Below are 14,546 nucleotides of genomic sequence, written 5' to 3'. Positions count from 1 at the left end.
CTCTATATAACACCATATACATGTCAGCCTCCACCTGCCAGGCCTCTCTACATAAGGACAACTAGGAGGGTACAGACACAGGTAACACCTCACAAAGCTCCAGCTCTATTAACTGGTGAACTACAAGTCGCAGCAGAACTTGCCATAGTGAACCTGTGGGTGTCACTGCCTGCCTGGCTCCTCTACGGCTGGGTGAGCAGGCGTGGTCAGTGATGGAGAAGGGGCAGGTCGTTGATGGGGAGGAGGGGCCATTAGTGAGGGGGCAGGGCTGTCAGTGATGGAGGAGGGGCAACAGCAGTCAGTGATCGGGTATGTTCACACTGAGCAAAACAGGCGGAATTCCACGGTGGAGCCCCCTGCCATCGCACCCACCGCTCTCCACTCAGACGGCGAATTCCACCTGTTTTGCTCAGTGTGAACATACCCATAGGGGAGACATACGAATTTAGGGATGTCCATCTAGTCCCTAGTGAGGTGTCCTCGGTAAGTCCTCCAGGTGGGACGGTGAACCTATGGCTTCCAATGATGCACCACGTCTTTTCTATTAAGTTTTTTTTCTGCGAAAGTTCTTCTTGTGTTCAGTGAATGGAAACATTTCTGCTCACACCGCTGAGGCTTTGTTACAGTGTTTCAGTGAGCTGAACCCAGCAACATAAGTCTGTCCTGCACACATTGTAACTAACCCTCAAACTGAGTGGTAGGTTCCAGTCAGTAAGGCTTATGACGTCCTACAGAAAGACTTCAAGGAACCGATCCGCCTCCAGAAGTCTGCTCAGAACCGAATGCCGGGGAAGAAGAGTGAAGAAATACTATGAAGACCACCATGTGTAGCTCCACACCAAACTCATGAGGGTGAGACCCATAGAGGAGAATGTGAGTGTATTCTTCCTGACCCCCAGGCCTCTTTGTGCCCCCCACCATTGTCCTTGAGACCCCCAGGTCTCCTCATGCCCCCTACCATTGCCCCTGAGCCCCCAGGTCTCCTCATGCCCCCTACCATTGCCCCTGAGCCCCCAGGTCTCCTTGTGCCCCTCACCATTGCCCCAGAGCCCCCAGGTCTCCTCGTGCCCCCTACCATTGTCCCTCAGCCCCCAGGTCTCCTTGTGCCCCCTACCATTGTCCCTCAGCCCCCAGGTCTCCTTGTGCCCCCTACCATTGTCCCTCAGCCCCCAGGTCTCCTTGTGCCCCCTACCATTGTCCCTCAGCCCCCAGGTCTCCTTGTGCCCCCTACTATTGCCCCTGAGCCCCCAGGTCTCCTCATGCCCCCTACCATTGCCCCTGAGCCCCCAGGTCTCCTCATGCCCCCTACCTTTGCCCCTGAGCCCCCAGGTCTCCTCATGCCCCCTACCATTGTCCCCGAGTCCCCCAGGTCTCCCCTCGGCCACCATAATTGTTTCTGAGCCCCCCAGGTCTCCTTGTGCCCCCCACCATTGTCCCTACGTCCCCCAGGATTCCTTGTGCCCCCCACCATTGTCGCCGAGTCCCCCAGGGACCAGCCTATTATGCACTGGAACATGAATTTTCTTCAGAAACATGAATAAAGGTGAGTTGGCCCGAAACGCGTCAGTTTCACATATGATATAATAAAGAAATAATTGTTCAAGGAGCTGAAGAGATGCTGGAGTCTTTTTTCCACTAGTTTTATGACTGAGTCCGGGTTTTATATCTCATGTGCTCCATCAAAAAGAAGGTCCAGACCTAAAATTATCAAGTGCCAACCTCGCATTGCTACGTGTAATGTCCGTGCAGCCCTTGCAAAATAATTTTTGGGCCGTGTAATAGGCCAAGTAAACGAGCTTCAATCTAGCAAATCGGCGCTCATTTATATTATTGCTCAGGTTTTCATCGGCTCGTCTAACAGGCCCCTAAGTCTTTGTTATGTATCTATGTAAAACAGATCTGCATAGGACCTGCATACACAAAACGGTAGGTGATTTTTAATCAGAACCATTTGCAAAGTTGTTTAATTTTAAAATTTTACAATCATTTGAGCAATACAAAAAAATGGTTGCAGAGGTTGATCTATCCTTAGAATCAGGCTAGTTAAATTTCTTGGTATTTCCTGAGTTGGTTCTGGGTCTCAGCCTGCAGACCACCCCGTCCATGGGCCGCAGGGACCCCGTGTCCATAATCCTGAAGCTCTGTCCTTCCACCAGCTCAAACTGATATCTCTGCAGAAGTTTGGCCATGACCACCTTCGCCTCCATCTACACACAAAGGGGACAGACAGATTTGCTCTTAGGTTTGTTTCTGTTGACACCTTTATATATACTAGAGGGGTCCAGCACTTACCTGTGCAAAGACCTGACCAATGCAAGAACGCGGCCCCAAAGAAAATGGAAAGTACGAGTAGTATGGCCTGTGGGTGAGAAGGAAATTCACTGAAATTCAGGTAGAAAGGAACATGTCTAATGTATCTGGCCGTCTGATCTCCTGCCATTACTATAACCCACTGTGTATTTACTTGGGAGCATCTGGGTGGAATCGGTCTGGATTGAAGACGTGAGGATCTGGATAAAACTTCTCCATCCTTCCCATGACGTACGAGTTAAACTACATACAAAATATATGAAAATTAACGGAATGAATTATACTAAAATAAGTATAAACCAGACAAGACCAGACAATGTATATATAACTATTGCGGTGTTATACAAGGTTATACTGCCGACTAGCAAAAAAATACTGTAAAAGAGTAAAACCGGCGATAGAGAAGCAGTAGATTTTGTGTCAGCTGTGAGTATTATAGTCATCCATGTTTTGTTAGCTGAGCTTGTAGAGTATTTGAGCTAAGTTGTTGTATGCACCGATCTCTAAGAGGAAAAAAAAGACTGGACAGGCTAAAATCTTACATCTCTGAATAGAAAAAGACCTCAAGAATTACAAGGCTGTTCCTTCTAACCACAGTCTCAAGTTCCAGTCATCTAAATGTGAATTGTCACTGTGTTCCTATTAGTAATGTTACTAATACAAGCTTAGATTATTTTCCTTCTGACTGTTGGCTGGTCATCCTATTCTTCCTATAAGTCCTGGGGGTATCAGAGTACTGGAACCCACCGTTAACATTTAGGAAATGCGACTGCTGTAGGTAAAGCCTTTAAGTCTAGAGACCTGTCAGAGTTGTTACGGTAAAAAAGTCTTATCTACTTTTTATCTATAAGTATTATGGTGACTTATGTGTCTCCATGGCAACAGACTACACATAGCCCTATGTAGTCTGATCCTGCAGTCATAGTGCAGCCATTTGTCCACTACTTCTTACTAGTCTATAAAATAGATTTTAGTGAAAAGTCAAGTAGAGATGGATGTATTGTGACTGCCACGGGTCATACCATCAATGAGACTTTGGGTGGAATCCTCACTCCTTCTACAACAATTTCTTCTTCTATTGCCCTTGTTGTACCTGGAGCTGTAGGGTATAACCGTAGAGCCTCTTTTAGTACCTAGAAAGGGCAATTTGATATAATATTGTATTATAATAAACTCGATCATGTGATGAATGTAAAAGTTGTTACAAATACCAAGACACAACATAAACCCCTATGTATATACAGGCACCTGAGACAGATATTGTAGCTTCCCAAGATCATCATAGTCAATGTCTCTTTTGGCACCAATAACTTCATCCACTTCAGCCTGGACCCTAAAGGGTTAAAATATATATATATATTTTGTAAGAAAACATAGAAAAACAACTTAATTGCAAACATGAAAAAGTACTATATAAAAATACTTACACCACGAGGACTGATAATAGAAAAACGGCGACGGTACTAAGGTCCGACCACTAAACCTAAGCTGAGACCTTGCTGTTCTGTACAGATCACTTTGCAGCAGGCTCCTGCTTATCATCACAGGCAGGAGCACAGTCAGTGATGCCATCACCGTCACAGTAGATGGTGTTCATAGCTCAGCCTCTCCCTTCCTGCGGAATGACTTTCACAAAGCATGCCGAGAAACCTTTCCCATCCGTGTGAATGAGACAGCTCCCGTCCATTGTTTCCTATGGCCATGGGGCCTGCTCTAAAGCATGTTCTTAACAGTTAAGCCAGGATGACTGTCCCTCTAATAATGTACAAATAAATCTAATAAAAAAATGACTGTGATAAATGTATCTCTCACTTTTCTAGTATCTCCGGATTCCGTGCCAGTTCCATTACGGTAAATGATAACTGATTGGCCGTTGTTTCTTGTCCTAGGAAAAGAACACAAAATAATCCAGTCTAGATTTTACATGGTGACACCCGGCCCCTTGCTGCTTTACCTTATATAGTTGGAATACATTTTATTATATTTTTTATACTTATTATATGTTTGTAATCTAAAATATTAATGAAGAAAGTTGTGAATATACTGAGTCTTCTATTGTACTCGATGGGAAAGTGGGTATTTATTCACACAAAAAAAAAAAAATTATGGCCATAAACGTTATGGCCGTGAAATTAAACGTCAGTTCAGCCTTTGTTTGGTCATAACGTTGCAAGTGTCTCTGTCGTTTTGCTAAATTTTTGACATGTCCTAGAGACATCGTAGAGACATGCCAATAGTTTTGATCAGTCTAGGTCTGAGTGTTCAGACGATCGGTAGAACAAGCCGGGACAAGATGCGCTACAGCACGTCCACTCCTTGCTCTGTGTTTAAAATAAAGAGACGCTCTCACGATGTAAGTCTATGGAGAGCTTCTCTTTTTTTCTTAGGCTGGGTTCACACTGCGTTTTTGCAATCCATTTAACGTATACGTTTTATGGAAAAAACGGATGCAATTGTGTGTCCGTTTTTCATTGACTTCTATTATAAGAAAAAACTAATCGAAACGGATGCGTTTTTTTTAACGTACAGAAAAGTAGTGTTGACACACAATTGCATCCGTTGCAAAGATGCAGTGAGAACTCAGCTTTACACAGAGGGGGTAGAGGACATGTTGCAACGCAGTCTCCTCCTCGCTCGTTCTCTTGATAAGTACGGGTCTGAAGACTCAAACCAAACCAATCAAAACCCCCCCCCTCCTCTCTCTCATTCACTGCTCATTATCAGGAAATCTCGACTTACATCAGACGTTTCCTGTCTGTTCTATGGAGAGGGGAGGGGGGAGGAGGGCAGAAAGCAGAGAACAAAAGATTACACAGCGGGAACTGTGTGAAAGCCGGTATTCAGAGGTCAGAGAGGTCAGTGCTGACCTCAGAGGAGATAGCCTGGTGATGTAGCTGTAAATTAACTCTTTGTTGTCCTGTTTTGGTGCTTCATCTCCCCCCACCCCTCCCCTCTCCATAGAGAACAATGAAGACAAGGGGGAGAGCTTCAAAGAGCTTTCTCATGATAAAAATGCATTTTTCGGCTAATAAACCCTGTTACAAAGTTTCTTAAAATCGCCTGTACTATTGATTTCTGGAAAAAAAAATGTAAACGACAGCGACACGTTTAAGTTTGTTATATGACTAGACCGACGCCATCGCAGGCATGACAATTCCCAAGCCCTTTTTTTTTTTAACCGTGGCCTGGCTCCCATGCCCATTGCCGTTCTATTCCCTGGCACCGGCCTGGTGCCAGTGTGACGAAACCCCTCCCCTCTGTGACGCGGCTCCATGGATTCTAACGGAGCCTAGTCACAAAGGGGAGGGCAGAACGTCACACTGGGGGCGGATGGGCTCACCTCCAATGCTTCAGGCCAGACCGGTGCCAGGTAATAGACCGGCGCCGTGCGCGAAAACCGGGCTATGGTTCAAAAAAAGGACCGCGCCACCATCATCCCCGTACCAGTGCCGGTCTATTTATCTTAAAAACTTAAAGCAATGTACATGGTGGTAGATTTACTTTAATCATTCGGGACCATAAATGGACAAAAATGCATTACAAGCTTTGGCTGTGCAGGCATGATGGGAGTTGTAGTTTTGCAACAGCTGGAGAGCCAAGGTTCCCTACCCTGGACTAGAATAACACAACTTAAAGGGATACTCAAGAAAAATAAATCTTTTTAAATGAATTGGTGACAGAAAATTATACAGATTTGTAAATTACTTCTATTTAAAAATCTCAAGTCTTCCAGTACTTATCAGTTGCTGTATGTCTTGTAGGAAGTGTTGTGTACTTTTCAGTCTGACACAGTGCTCTCTGCTGCTACCTCTGTCCATGTCAGGAACTGTCCAGAGCAGGAGAGATTTTCTATGGGGATTGCTGCTGCTCTGGACAGTTCCTGACATCGACAGAGGTGGCAGCAGAGAGCACTGTGTCAGACTGGAAAGAATACACCACTTCCTGCAGGACATACAGCAACTAATAAGTACTGGATGATTTGAGATTTTTAAATAGAAGTAATTTACAAATCTGTATATGTTTCTGGCACCAATTAATAAATTTTCTTTCTCCAGAGTACCCCTTTAATAATCACTTTACAACACACTTGCGTTTCACTATAATAAAGCTCAAATTAAACTCAAATAAAAGTGATTTATAAACATTTTACCAACCTGCTATAAAAAATGTGACAAAGTTATCCAGTAGATCCTCCATATCACAGTCACCTTCCAGATCTGTAAAGAGGGGACATTGGGTTAATTTTTAACCTATTCTGCACGAAAAATCAGCCGATCAGTTTATTCAATGTAAAAAAAAAATGATAAAAAAAGCAGAGCTATTGGGAAATAGAAATTTTGCCATAACAATAAGCATATCACCTCACTAATCACCTGTACTCTGTGGATGAAGCTGTTAGCAAGTGTTCCTTTTCCTACACTGCCCCCACAGGAGAAAGGTAGTACTGCACATTTCCCAATTAATTTAATGAATTGTCCATGTTTGGGTCCTCCAGGGATCTTTAATGGATCTATTAATTCAGAATTCCCTAAAACGATAATTGCCATTGGTTTTCTAAAGCAGACGCCCCATTATTTTGCTACATCTATATGTACATGGGGGGTGTTACTGTATTGTATGCCAGTATGGAAGGATTTAAGACATGCAACTAATGTATTAAGCGGTGCCCACCTCCATCTATAGAGTTATGCTATACTAAGATATAAGCTATAGGCCTCCCCCAAGCTTTGTAGGTAATATACCTGCTCCTTTCAGGATCTGTGTCAGTATATCCATGGGAATCTCCTCTCCGTCCTGAATTGCCTTTCTTCGCCTCTCAATGCATTCTCTCCCTGTCTTTCGCAGCAACCTGGCGCTTTCCTGGACATCTCTTATGAAGGCCTGCTTCTCCCATGAGTACTGGTAGTGATAACAGGAAGTGAATAATGTAACAATCATCTGCAATCTGCTGGGGAACAATGAAGCAAGTGTTCTATTCTCCTGCACTGCCCCCACAGGACAAATTAAGCATTACATTGTGTACATTAAAATCAGTAGGCTGTTTGTGTAATGTATAGATGTGCAAGGTCCTAGTGCAAGAAGTATTCCACTAAAACATAACTTTTCATAGGTCACTGCCCATGATGAGACTAACAATTCCTTCCATACTTATTATTATCTATTCAGTCTCCTTCCCTGAGTTCTGTGCTGCTGCTTTCTGCTGAGGACACAGCTGTGTGTGAGCCTCTCTCTCTGTCTCCCCCTCCTCCCCCCTCCCTTTTGAGACGGCTGATGTAAATAATCCCTGACAGACTGTATCTGCAACTTTGTAGCCTCTTTGTAATGCTGGGAGGGCTAATATCAGCAACTTGACCGATTAAACAACCCTCCCAGCCAGTCAGGAACTTGTTTACATCAACTGTCTCAAAAGGGAGGTGGGAGGAGGGGGAGACATAGAGAAAAGCTCACACACAGATTCATGTGTCTTCAGCTGAAAGCAGCAGCTCAGAACGGGGGTAAGGAGACTGAATAGATAATAACAAGTATGGAATAAATTGTTTGCCTCACCATAGGCAGCAACATATATAACTTTTTTTAAATTAAGTGAAGTGTTTTCCTGTGATCCATGATCCATGAGTATAGTCCATACCCTTATAAAGGGGTTTCTCATCTCCACCATAGCCGTCATCACCAATGATATGGCCCGAGGAAAGGGTGTCCGATCATCTTCCAAGGAGTTCATCTCCATTCCAAAGGCAACCTAGTCCAAAGAAAGACATATCATATCCCATGATATTCAATCATATGATAACTTTGGCTGGGTTGTGATTAGACGGTGCCAGTCCAAAAACATGGGCTCATAAGTGACCCACCTAGGATGGCGGCTCGAAAACTCTATTGTTAAACCAGCAGACTCCATATTGATAAAAAAAAGTCACCTATGGGCATAACTATATCCATAGAGGCTGAGGGTCACCGCTCTATAAGAATTACCTTTGAAATAACATCCAGGGTAACTCTACTCATCATAGCGTGCATTCCAACATGGCAGCTCCCATCAGCTTTCTCTGCCAGTCTCTCCATCAGCTTCTCGGCTGTCTCATTGAACGGTCCCATTACTCCTATCAAGTATCTGGAAAATCAAAAAAAAATTCTTTACTTGAAGTTCACACCAAACGTTCCAGCTACCATCCATCACCAGTTATTGTGTGGCTATGTGCAGTGTCCCAGTAACTATGTTCCAGTTACCATCCATTACCAGTTGTCGTGTGGCTGTGTGTAGTGTCCCAGTACCTAAGTTCCAGTTACCATCCATCACCAGTTGTCGTGTGGCTGTGTGTAGTATCCCAGTACCTACATTCCAGCTACAATCCATCACCAGTTGTCGTTCTGACTGAGGTGATACAGTAGTGTAAGGGTTAATATTTGCATATGCTGTCACAGAGGAATGAAGCCTTGGTCACATGATGCTTCCTAGCTAATTCTTTACAAAAAACTCTGGTGAAGCTAAGTGAGTAGCCAAACCTCCCAGGGGAGGGTGTGGACCCAGACTAATCTAGGTCAGGCTCTGGCCAAAGTCCTAGGCCTCATAAGTGCATAATCCTGTCAGAAATAAGACGGCAACCGCAGGTGACCATCCTGTTCCAGGACAAATATTTTAATGTGTGATGGCTGGAACTTACGTTCTACTGAATGCCGGGTCCATGATCCTCCTTTGCTTGTGCCAGTGATCATGGTCCCGATCTGTCACTAAGCCTCTTCCCATGAATCTGGAATACATAATCATGTAACAGGGTCAATCCAGTTTATATATCACTATATAGAATTATTATCATTACTGCTTTATGAGTTTTTATTTTCTAATAAAACAGAGGTGGGTTTATGCAAATGTAATTAAAATGGGTTGTTCTTGACATTTAGGGGTGGGTGGTTCTTAAAGAAACAGTCCACATTATTTTTTTATTTGTCCCCCCGTTGCACGGTGGCACATATACTTACAGCGACGTTCAAATCCCGCTGGCGGTGACGTCATGGCTCTTCTAACCCCTCTTCTTTCTCCAGGGCAATTGAAGGCCAGAAGTCGACGTCTCCAATGCATCTCTATGAGAGATGCATTGGAGGCTCTGACCTCCGGCCTCCCTAGCTGCAGAGCTGAAGCTGAAGAGGTCACCAGCGGGATCCGAGCGGCATCATAGGACCAGAACGAAGCCGATCTGCAGGACATTTCTCATCATTGGTAAGTATATGTGCCAGCGGGAAGCGGGGGGGACAAATAAAAAAATAATGTGGAATTAATTTCCCATTCTTAAGGTTTTCCACTGAGGGATACAGGGCACTGGAGGGACACTGAGCATCCCCCTGCCATCCCCCAGCCCGCACAGCTCTGGGAATCGGGTCATGACATCACCGTGTTATCCAGGAAGTGACATCACCGTGTTATCCAGGAAGGGACATCACCATGTTTATCCAGGAAGTGACATCACCATGTTTATCAAGGAAGTGACATCACCATGTTACCCAGGAAGTGACATCACCATGTTATCCAGGAAGTGACATCACCGTGTTATCCAGGAAGTGACATCACCATGTTTATCCAGGAAGTGACATCACCATGTTTATCCAGGAAGTGACATCACCATGTTATCCAGGAAGTGACATCACCATGTTATCCAGGAAGTGACATCACCATGTTATCCAGGAAGTGACATCACCATGTTTATCCAGGAAGTGACATCACCATGTTTATCCAGGAAGTGACATCACCATGTTATCCAGGAAGTCAAGCCTTGATGCAGTAGTAACACTTTATAGCAAAAACACTTTATAAGCATTTCCTGTAATAAGTGTATATTGGTGATTTGTATAACTTGGAGGGGGAGGGGGGGGGTTATACAATACTTTATTAAAAAATGTCGCCGGACTTTTCCTTTAAACATAATAAAAAATAATAATGCTAAAATAATAATAATAAATAATCAAATTGCATATAATAAAATAAAAAGAATTTTAACAGAAAATGAATGGAAGCAATGGAAATAGCAAGCACTGTAGTTACCGCACTCCAAAGAGGCTGAATAGGCGATTGTAGAACCAATCCTTCTTGTATTTTGGAGACATAAGAAATTCCTACGATATATAAAGATACAGTATCAGCAGAGAATACAGCAAGGCCTCATCCTACAGATAATAACTGTATGCACTGCATCATTACTCTCCATCTGTATAGGAATAATAAGAAAAAGATTAAAAATGCCTCACTGTATAGTTTTTAAAGAACTGAATAAAGTTTAAATGAACGCTGTTACTTTAAAAAAAATAACTTTTTGTAGGAACATGTCAAAATTGTAGTTGGTCGGGGTCTGGGTGTTCAGATGCCACCAACTGCTAGAAGAAGCGCTCGGCTAAATGCTTCACTTCACTTTTCACCGCAGGGGACGGTCTTCATTGTAATCTGCTGCAGGAGATGGAGAACGTAGCGGGTCTGAATACCCAGACCCTGACCGATCAAAACATCTGACATGTCTCTAAGATAGGTGCACATATAAAGGTGAAACAGTGACTATGCTCAGTGGATTTACTAAGTATATACTGTGTCTGTATGGAATTCAAAGATGTAATCTGCGATGGTCCCACCCAAAATGGTTAATGTTCAGGGGGTGGTCCAAACTATAAGACTGAGTAACTCAAAAAGCCTGGCTGCTCACATGTAATGAGAATGTGTGGGCAAAACATGGAGTAACAAGGTCCTGACCATACACCGTGATCATAATACATGTATATACTTATGTATTTCATACCTTTACAGTTTCTGGATTCACTGTCAAAATTGCCACATCGTGTAGAATATTGATTCGTACAACCGGGCCATAAGTTTGAACCCTGGAAACAAAAAAAAAAAAAAAACATTATTTAATTTTTTAGCCTCTACAGGTAGTCCTCCAAAGCTGGCTTGGTCTGATATTTGCGTCAATGCGACCTTGTTCAGTTCACACCTGCTAAAATAGTGTAAAGGAGAAGGAAGGATCACATGACCTCAGGGTAGCCCCTAATGTCATGCAAACATCTCTCCGGGAGGTAGTATATGGGTGACGTCAGAGCCATTAAAAGCCTATGCATATAGCTCAAGCAGTCATATTAGAGATAGCAGAGAGTCAGTGAGCAGCAAACAACAGAGATGGGTGGAGGATCACTCAACCACTCTTTAAAAGTAGTGTACATAAACACTATATGTATATGTATATATTGGTACACTTATTGTTGTGAAATAGCAGTGCATTAGGGTCTTGTTTCACTTTTAGGTTTTTTTTCTAGGACACCAATCCTGTTGATACTCCCCAACATGGGATAGTTTTTTGAAGCCATGTAAACATTGCTTCTTCACATTCCAAATGCAAAATCTGTTGCTACTGCCCCCCCCCCCCCCAAATAATAATAATTTTTTGAACCACTTAGAAAAAGCCGTAGCTACTCTCGTGGGTGACCTATCAGTGTTATAATGGGCTTCTAGGGCTCTTAGGATGGCATTACAGGGGACCATTATCATTCAGAAAATCGTTAGATCACTCGGATTTGATCGTTTAATCGTTTAGTGTAATAGCCGACAACGATTAAACAACCAACGAGAAATCGTTGGTCGTTTGATAGAATTTGGACCTGTTTTTATCGTTGATCATTTGCAAATCGTTCGCATGTACGATTTCAGGTCATGCGTCATAGCGGTTGTTTGAGATTGTTTTTCGGTAGAGATGAGTGACCCTGGAGCATGCTCGAGTCCATTCGAACCCCAACTTTCGGCATTTGATTAGCGGTGGCTGCTGAAGTTGGATAAAGCCCTAAGGCTATGTGGAAAACATGGATATAGTCATTGGCTGTATCCATGTTTTCCAGAGAACCTTAGAGCTTTATCCAAGTTCAGCAGCCCCAGCTAATCAAATACCGAACGATCGGGTTCGGATGGACTCAAGCATGCTCGAGGTTCGCTCATCTCTATTTTTCGGTAATCGTTGATCGTCAAAAAATTGCTTTGTGGAATAGGACCCTTAGTCAGTGTTATACACAAGTTTTAGGGCTACTGGTAAATCTCGAGCTTGGACAGAATAAATTCAGTCCAAACCAAACTTTTTGCCAAAGTTCGGCAAAGCAACTTTTGAACCAAACTAGTTACTGTGTATGCTCGATAAATAAGGTACTTCCACCCATACTAAATAGGTGCACCAAAGAAAGTGTCTTTTCCCAATGTCCTGACTCCCAGTATTCATAGAATTCTCCACTCACCAATCCAAAAACAAGTCATATAGAAGTTGGGTTTTCATTATCTTCATTATCGATTTTGAATGTCCAAAGAAAAAGCTGGAAATAAAAAGAAATTGTGTTATATGGTGCAGCCATCTTTGCACAGTGTAGGGCAGAAATGTATGACTGCTGGAGATCTGACTCCTTCATTCTCTTCCCAGTGACTTAACCCCTCAGCCATCAATGGACATCCTAAACTCTTTTCGTAGACGCCAGGTTGGTCCATAGACTATGGTGAAATGATCTGATGTCTCATGAGAAAGGTAATGGAGCAAAAACCTGTCAAGAGCTCTACAGCCTCTTCATTCTAGTGATCAGTAGGGATCCCTCCAATTGGTTAGACCACCAACTCCTTCTCCATTCTATAAATAGGTCGACGATTTCTAATACCGAGCAACTTATATCCCCAGGCTTCCTTCATGCATATCTTGGAGTTTTCTTCTTCGTGGCCTGGAGTGGCGTTGTTACCCACCCCCGGTCGGTTGCAGACAGGAGAGCGAAGAATAGGTAGTCTGTGAATGGAAGAGAGTGTAGTGGAGTGTACTGGAGTCTTGAGGGCCCTGCCCAATGTAGTACTGTACTCTGCCTGGGATAGCATAGCTGGGTGAAGTAGAGAGAATAAGAAAATCCTCATACTCATGTTTACTGAACTGCTTAATGCCCTACAGTGTTGAGGTACCCATCCTGTGAGGGCTGTACGAGGCCCCAGGTCCCTGCACTGGGTTTAGCAGACTTCCCAAACCTTTCCAGGATAGCCGTGCATTACGCAGTGGAATACATAGGCTAACTGGAGCTTTGTTCCAATAGGGTCTGTGCCTAATTGGATCAAGGTCACTGCCCTGTACTGTGTGGCTAGTATCCCTGGAGTGGGCAAGGTGTTCCTCAGAAGACGTCCGTTTCCTCTTGAGTGGTCTGGCACTGCATACTAGTGGTTGCTTGCTGTTAGAACTCAGTGTCTTGCTCTCTCTCTGACTCAGACTACTGAATTGGAGAACTCCTCCCATCAAGAACTAGACTCCTTTGCTAGGGGTTTACTAAGCTTCTCTGTGATTGGTGGGGCTGTGTGTGTGTGTGTGTGTGTGTGTGTGTGTGTGTGTGTGTGTGTGTGTGTGTGTGTGTGTGAGTGAGTGAGTGAGTGAGTGAGTGAGTGAGTGAGAGAGAGAGAGAGAGAGAGAGAGAGAAAAGAGATAGGATAGAAGAGAAAACGGAGGGAGAATAGTCTGCACCCATGACTGTAGACCATCTCCTACTCTGTGAACCTGAGAGAAAACTTTACACAGGTGCATAGGAAACTTAGTGCAGCACCTTGTGCTGGGACACTACACGTTGCCCTGCTCGGTTCTGTTTTGTATAGAGCTGAATGGAACATCTACCATACCTATATACAGTATGTATTTAATGTCATTCAATGGGATATGGAGGTTTTGCACCATACACAGCGACAGTATCTCCTTCTAGTGGACAGTCTCTCCATACTTACAGCCCCTATAGACACTATATATAAATAGCTCCTTACCTGTCTCTGGGGGGTCCAGGGATGTGATCATACTTCACATGTTGATAATGGATATATCCACAGTACACGAGAAAACAGATCAAAACCAGAGTCAGGAACAGCAGAAGAATCCAGGATGTGAAGCCCAGCAGCTCCATAGTCCCCTACACCGAGCCACCTGCAAGAAGCACAATAGGACACAGTATCCGTGTTACCTAGTGTAAGGTTATCCGAGTAGGCTGGGTCATAGGCGTCTTTCGCAATGGATATCTGTGCAGGTATTTACTCCACTTTGTACAGACTATTGATAGGCAGGGTTCATGGGAGTGCATAGCTGTACTTAAGCTGCAGTGAGGCTCCGGCCTCTAACACTACACATAGGCCTTATATAGAGTGTCAACTACTAAAGGGAACCTGTCATCGGCTTCACGCTGCCCTTACCACAAGCTGAATGGGACAAACACCCTTA

General features: G+C 43.8%; 1 protein-coding gene across 2 annotated transcripts; it reads right to left on the bottom strand.

The window, feature by feature from the left end:
- Nucleotides 1-1,931: 1,931 nt before the first annotated feature.
- LOC138771126 (cholesterol 24-hydroxylase-like) lies at nucleotides 1,932-14,286 on the bottom strand. 2 transcript variants are annotated; one of them, XM_069950608.1, is made up of 15 exons: nucleotides 14,099-14,283; nucleotides 12,565-12,639; nucleotides 11,088-11,169; nucleotides 10,346-10,416; nucleotides 8,973-9,059; nucleotides 8,284-8,422; nucleotides 7,940-8,050; nucleotides 7,053-7,209; nucleotides 6,465-6,527; nucleotides 4,123-4,195; nucleotides 3,559-3,643; nucleotides 3,333-3,443; nucleotides 2,465-2,553; nucleotides 2,293-2,359; nucleotides 1,932-2,207 (listed from the first exon to the last, which is right to left on the bottom strand). In XM_069950608.1, exons 1-15 carry the CDS (start codon nucleotides 14,233-14,235, stop codon nucleotides 2,040-2,042), a joined length of 1,515 nt encoding a protein of 504 aa, XP_069806709.1. In that variant the 5' UTR covers nucleotides 14,236-14,283; the 3' UTR covers nucleotides 1,932-2,039. The 2 variants fall into 2 exon arrangements, with proteins under 2 accessions (XP_069806709.1, XP_069806710.1); XM_069950609.1 differs by lacking the exon at nucleotides 1,932-2,207 and having other exon boundaries at nucleotides 2,454-2,553; nucleotides 14,099-14,286.
- Nucleotides 14,287-14,546: the final 260 nt, after the last annotated feature.

The sequence above is a fragment of the Dendropsophus ebraccatus genome, chromosome 13 (assembly GCF_027789765.1).
Source record: "Dendropsophus ebraccatus isolate aDenEbr1 chromosome 13, aDenEbr1.pat, whole genome shotgun sequence".
NCBI lineage: Eukaryota > Metazoa > Chordata > Amphibia > Anura > Hylidae > Dendropsophus > Dendropsophus ebraccatus.
Note: the sequence above shows the minus strand (reverse complement) of the source record. Positions and strands in the feature narration are given on the sequence as shown.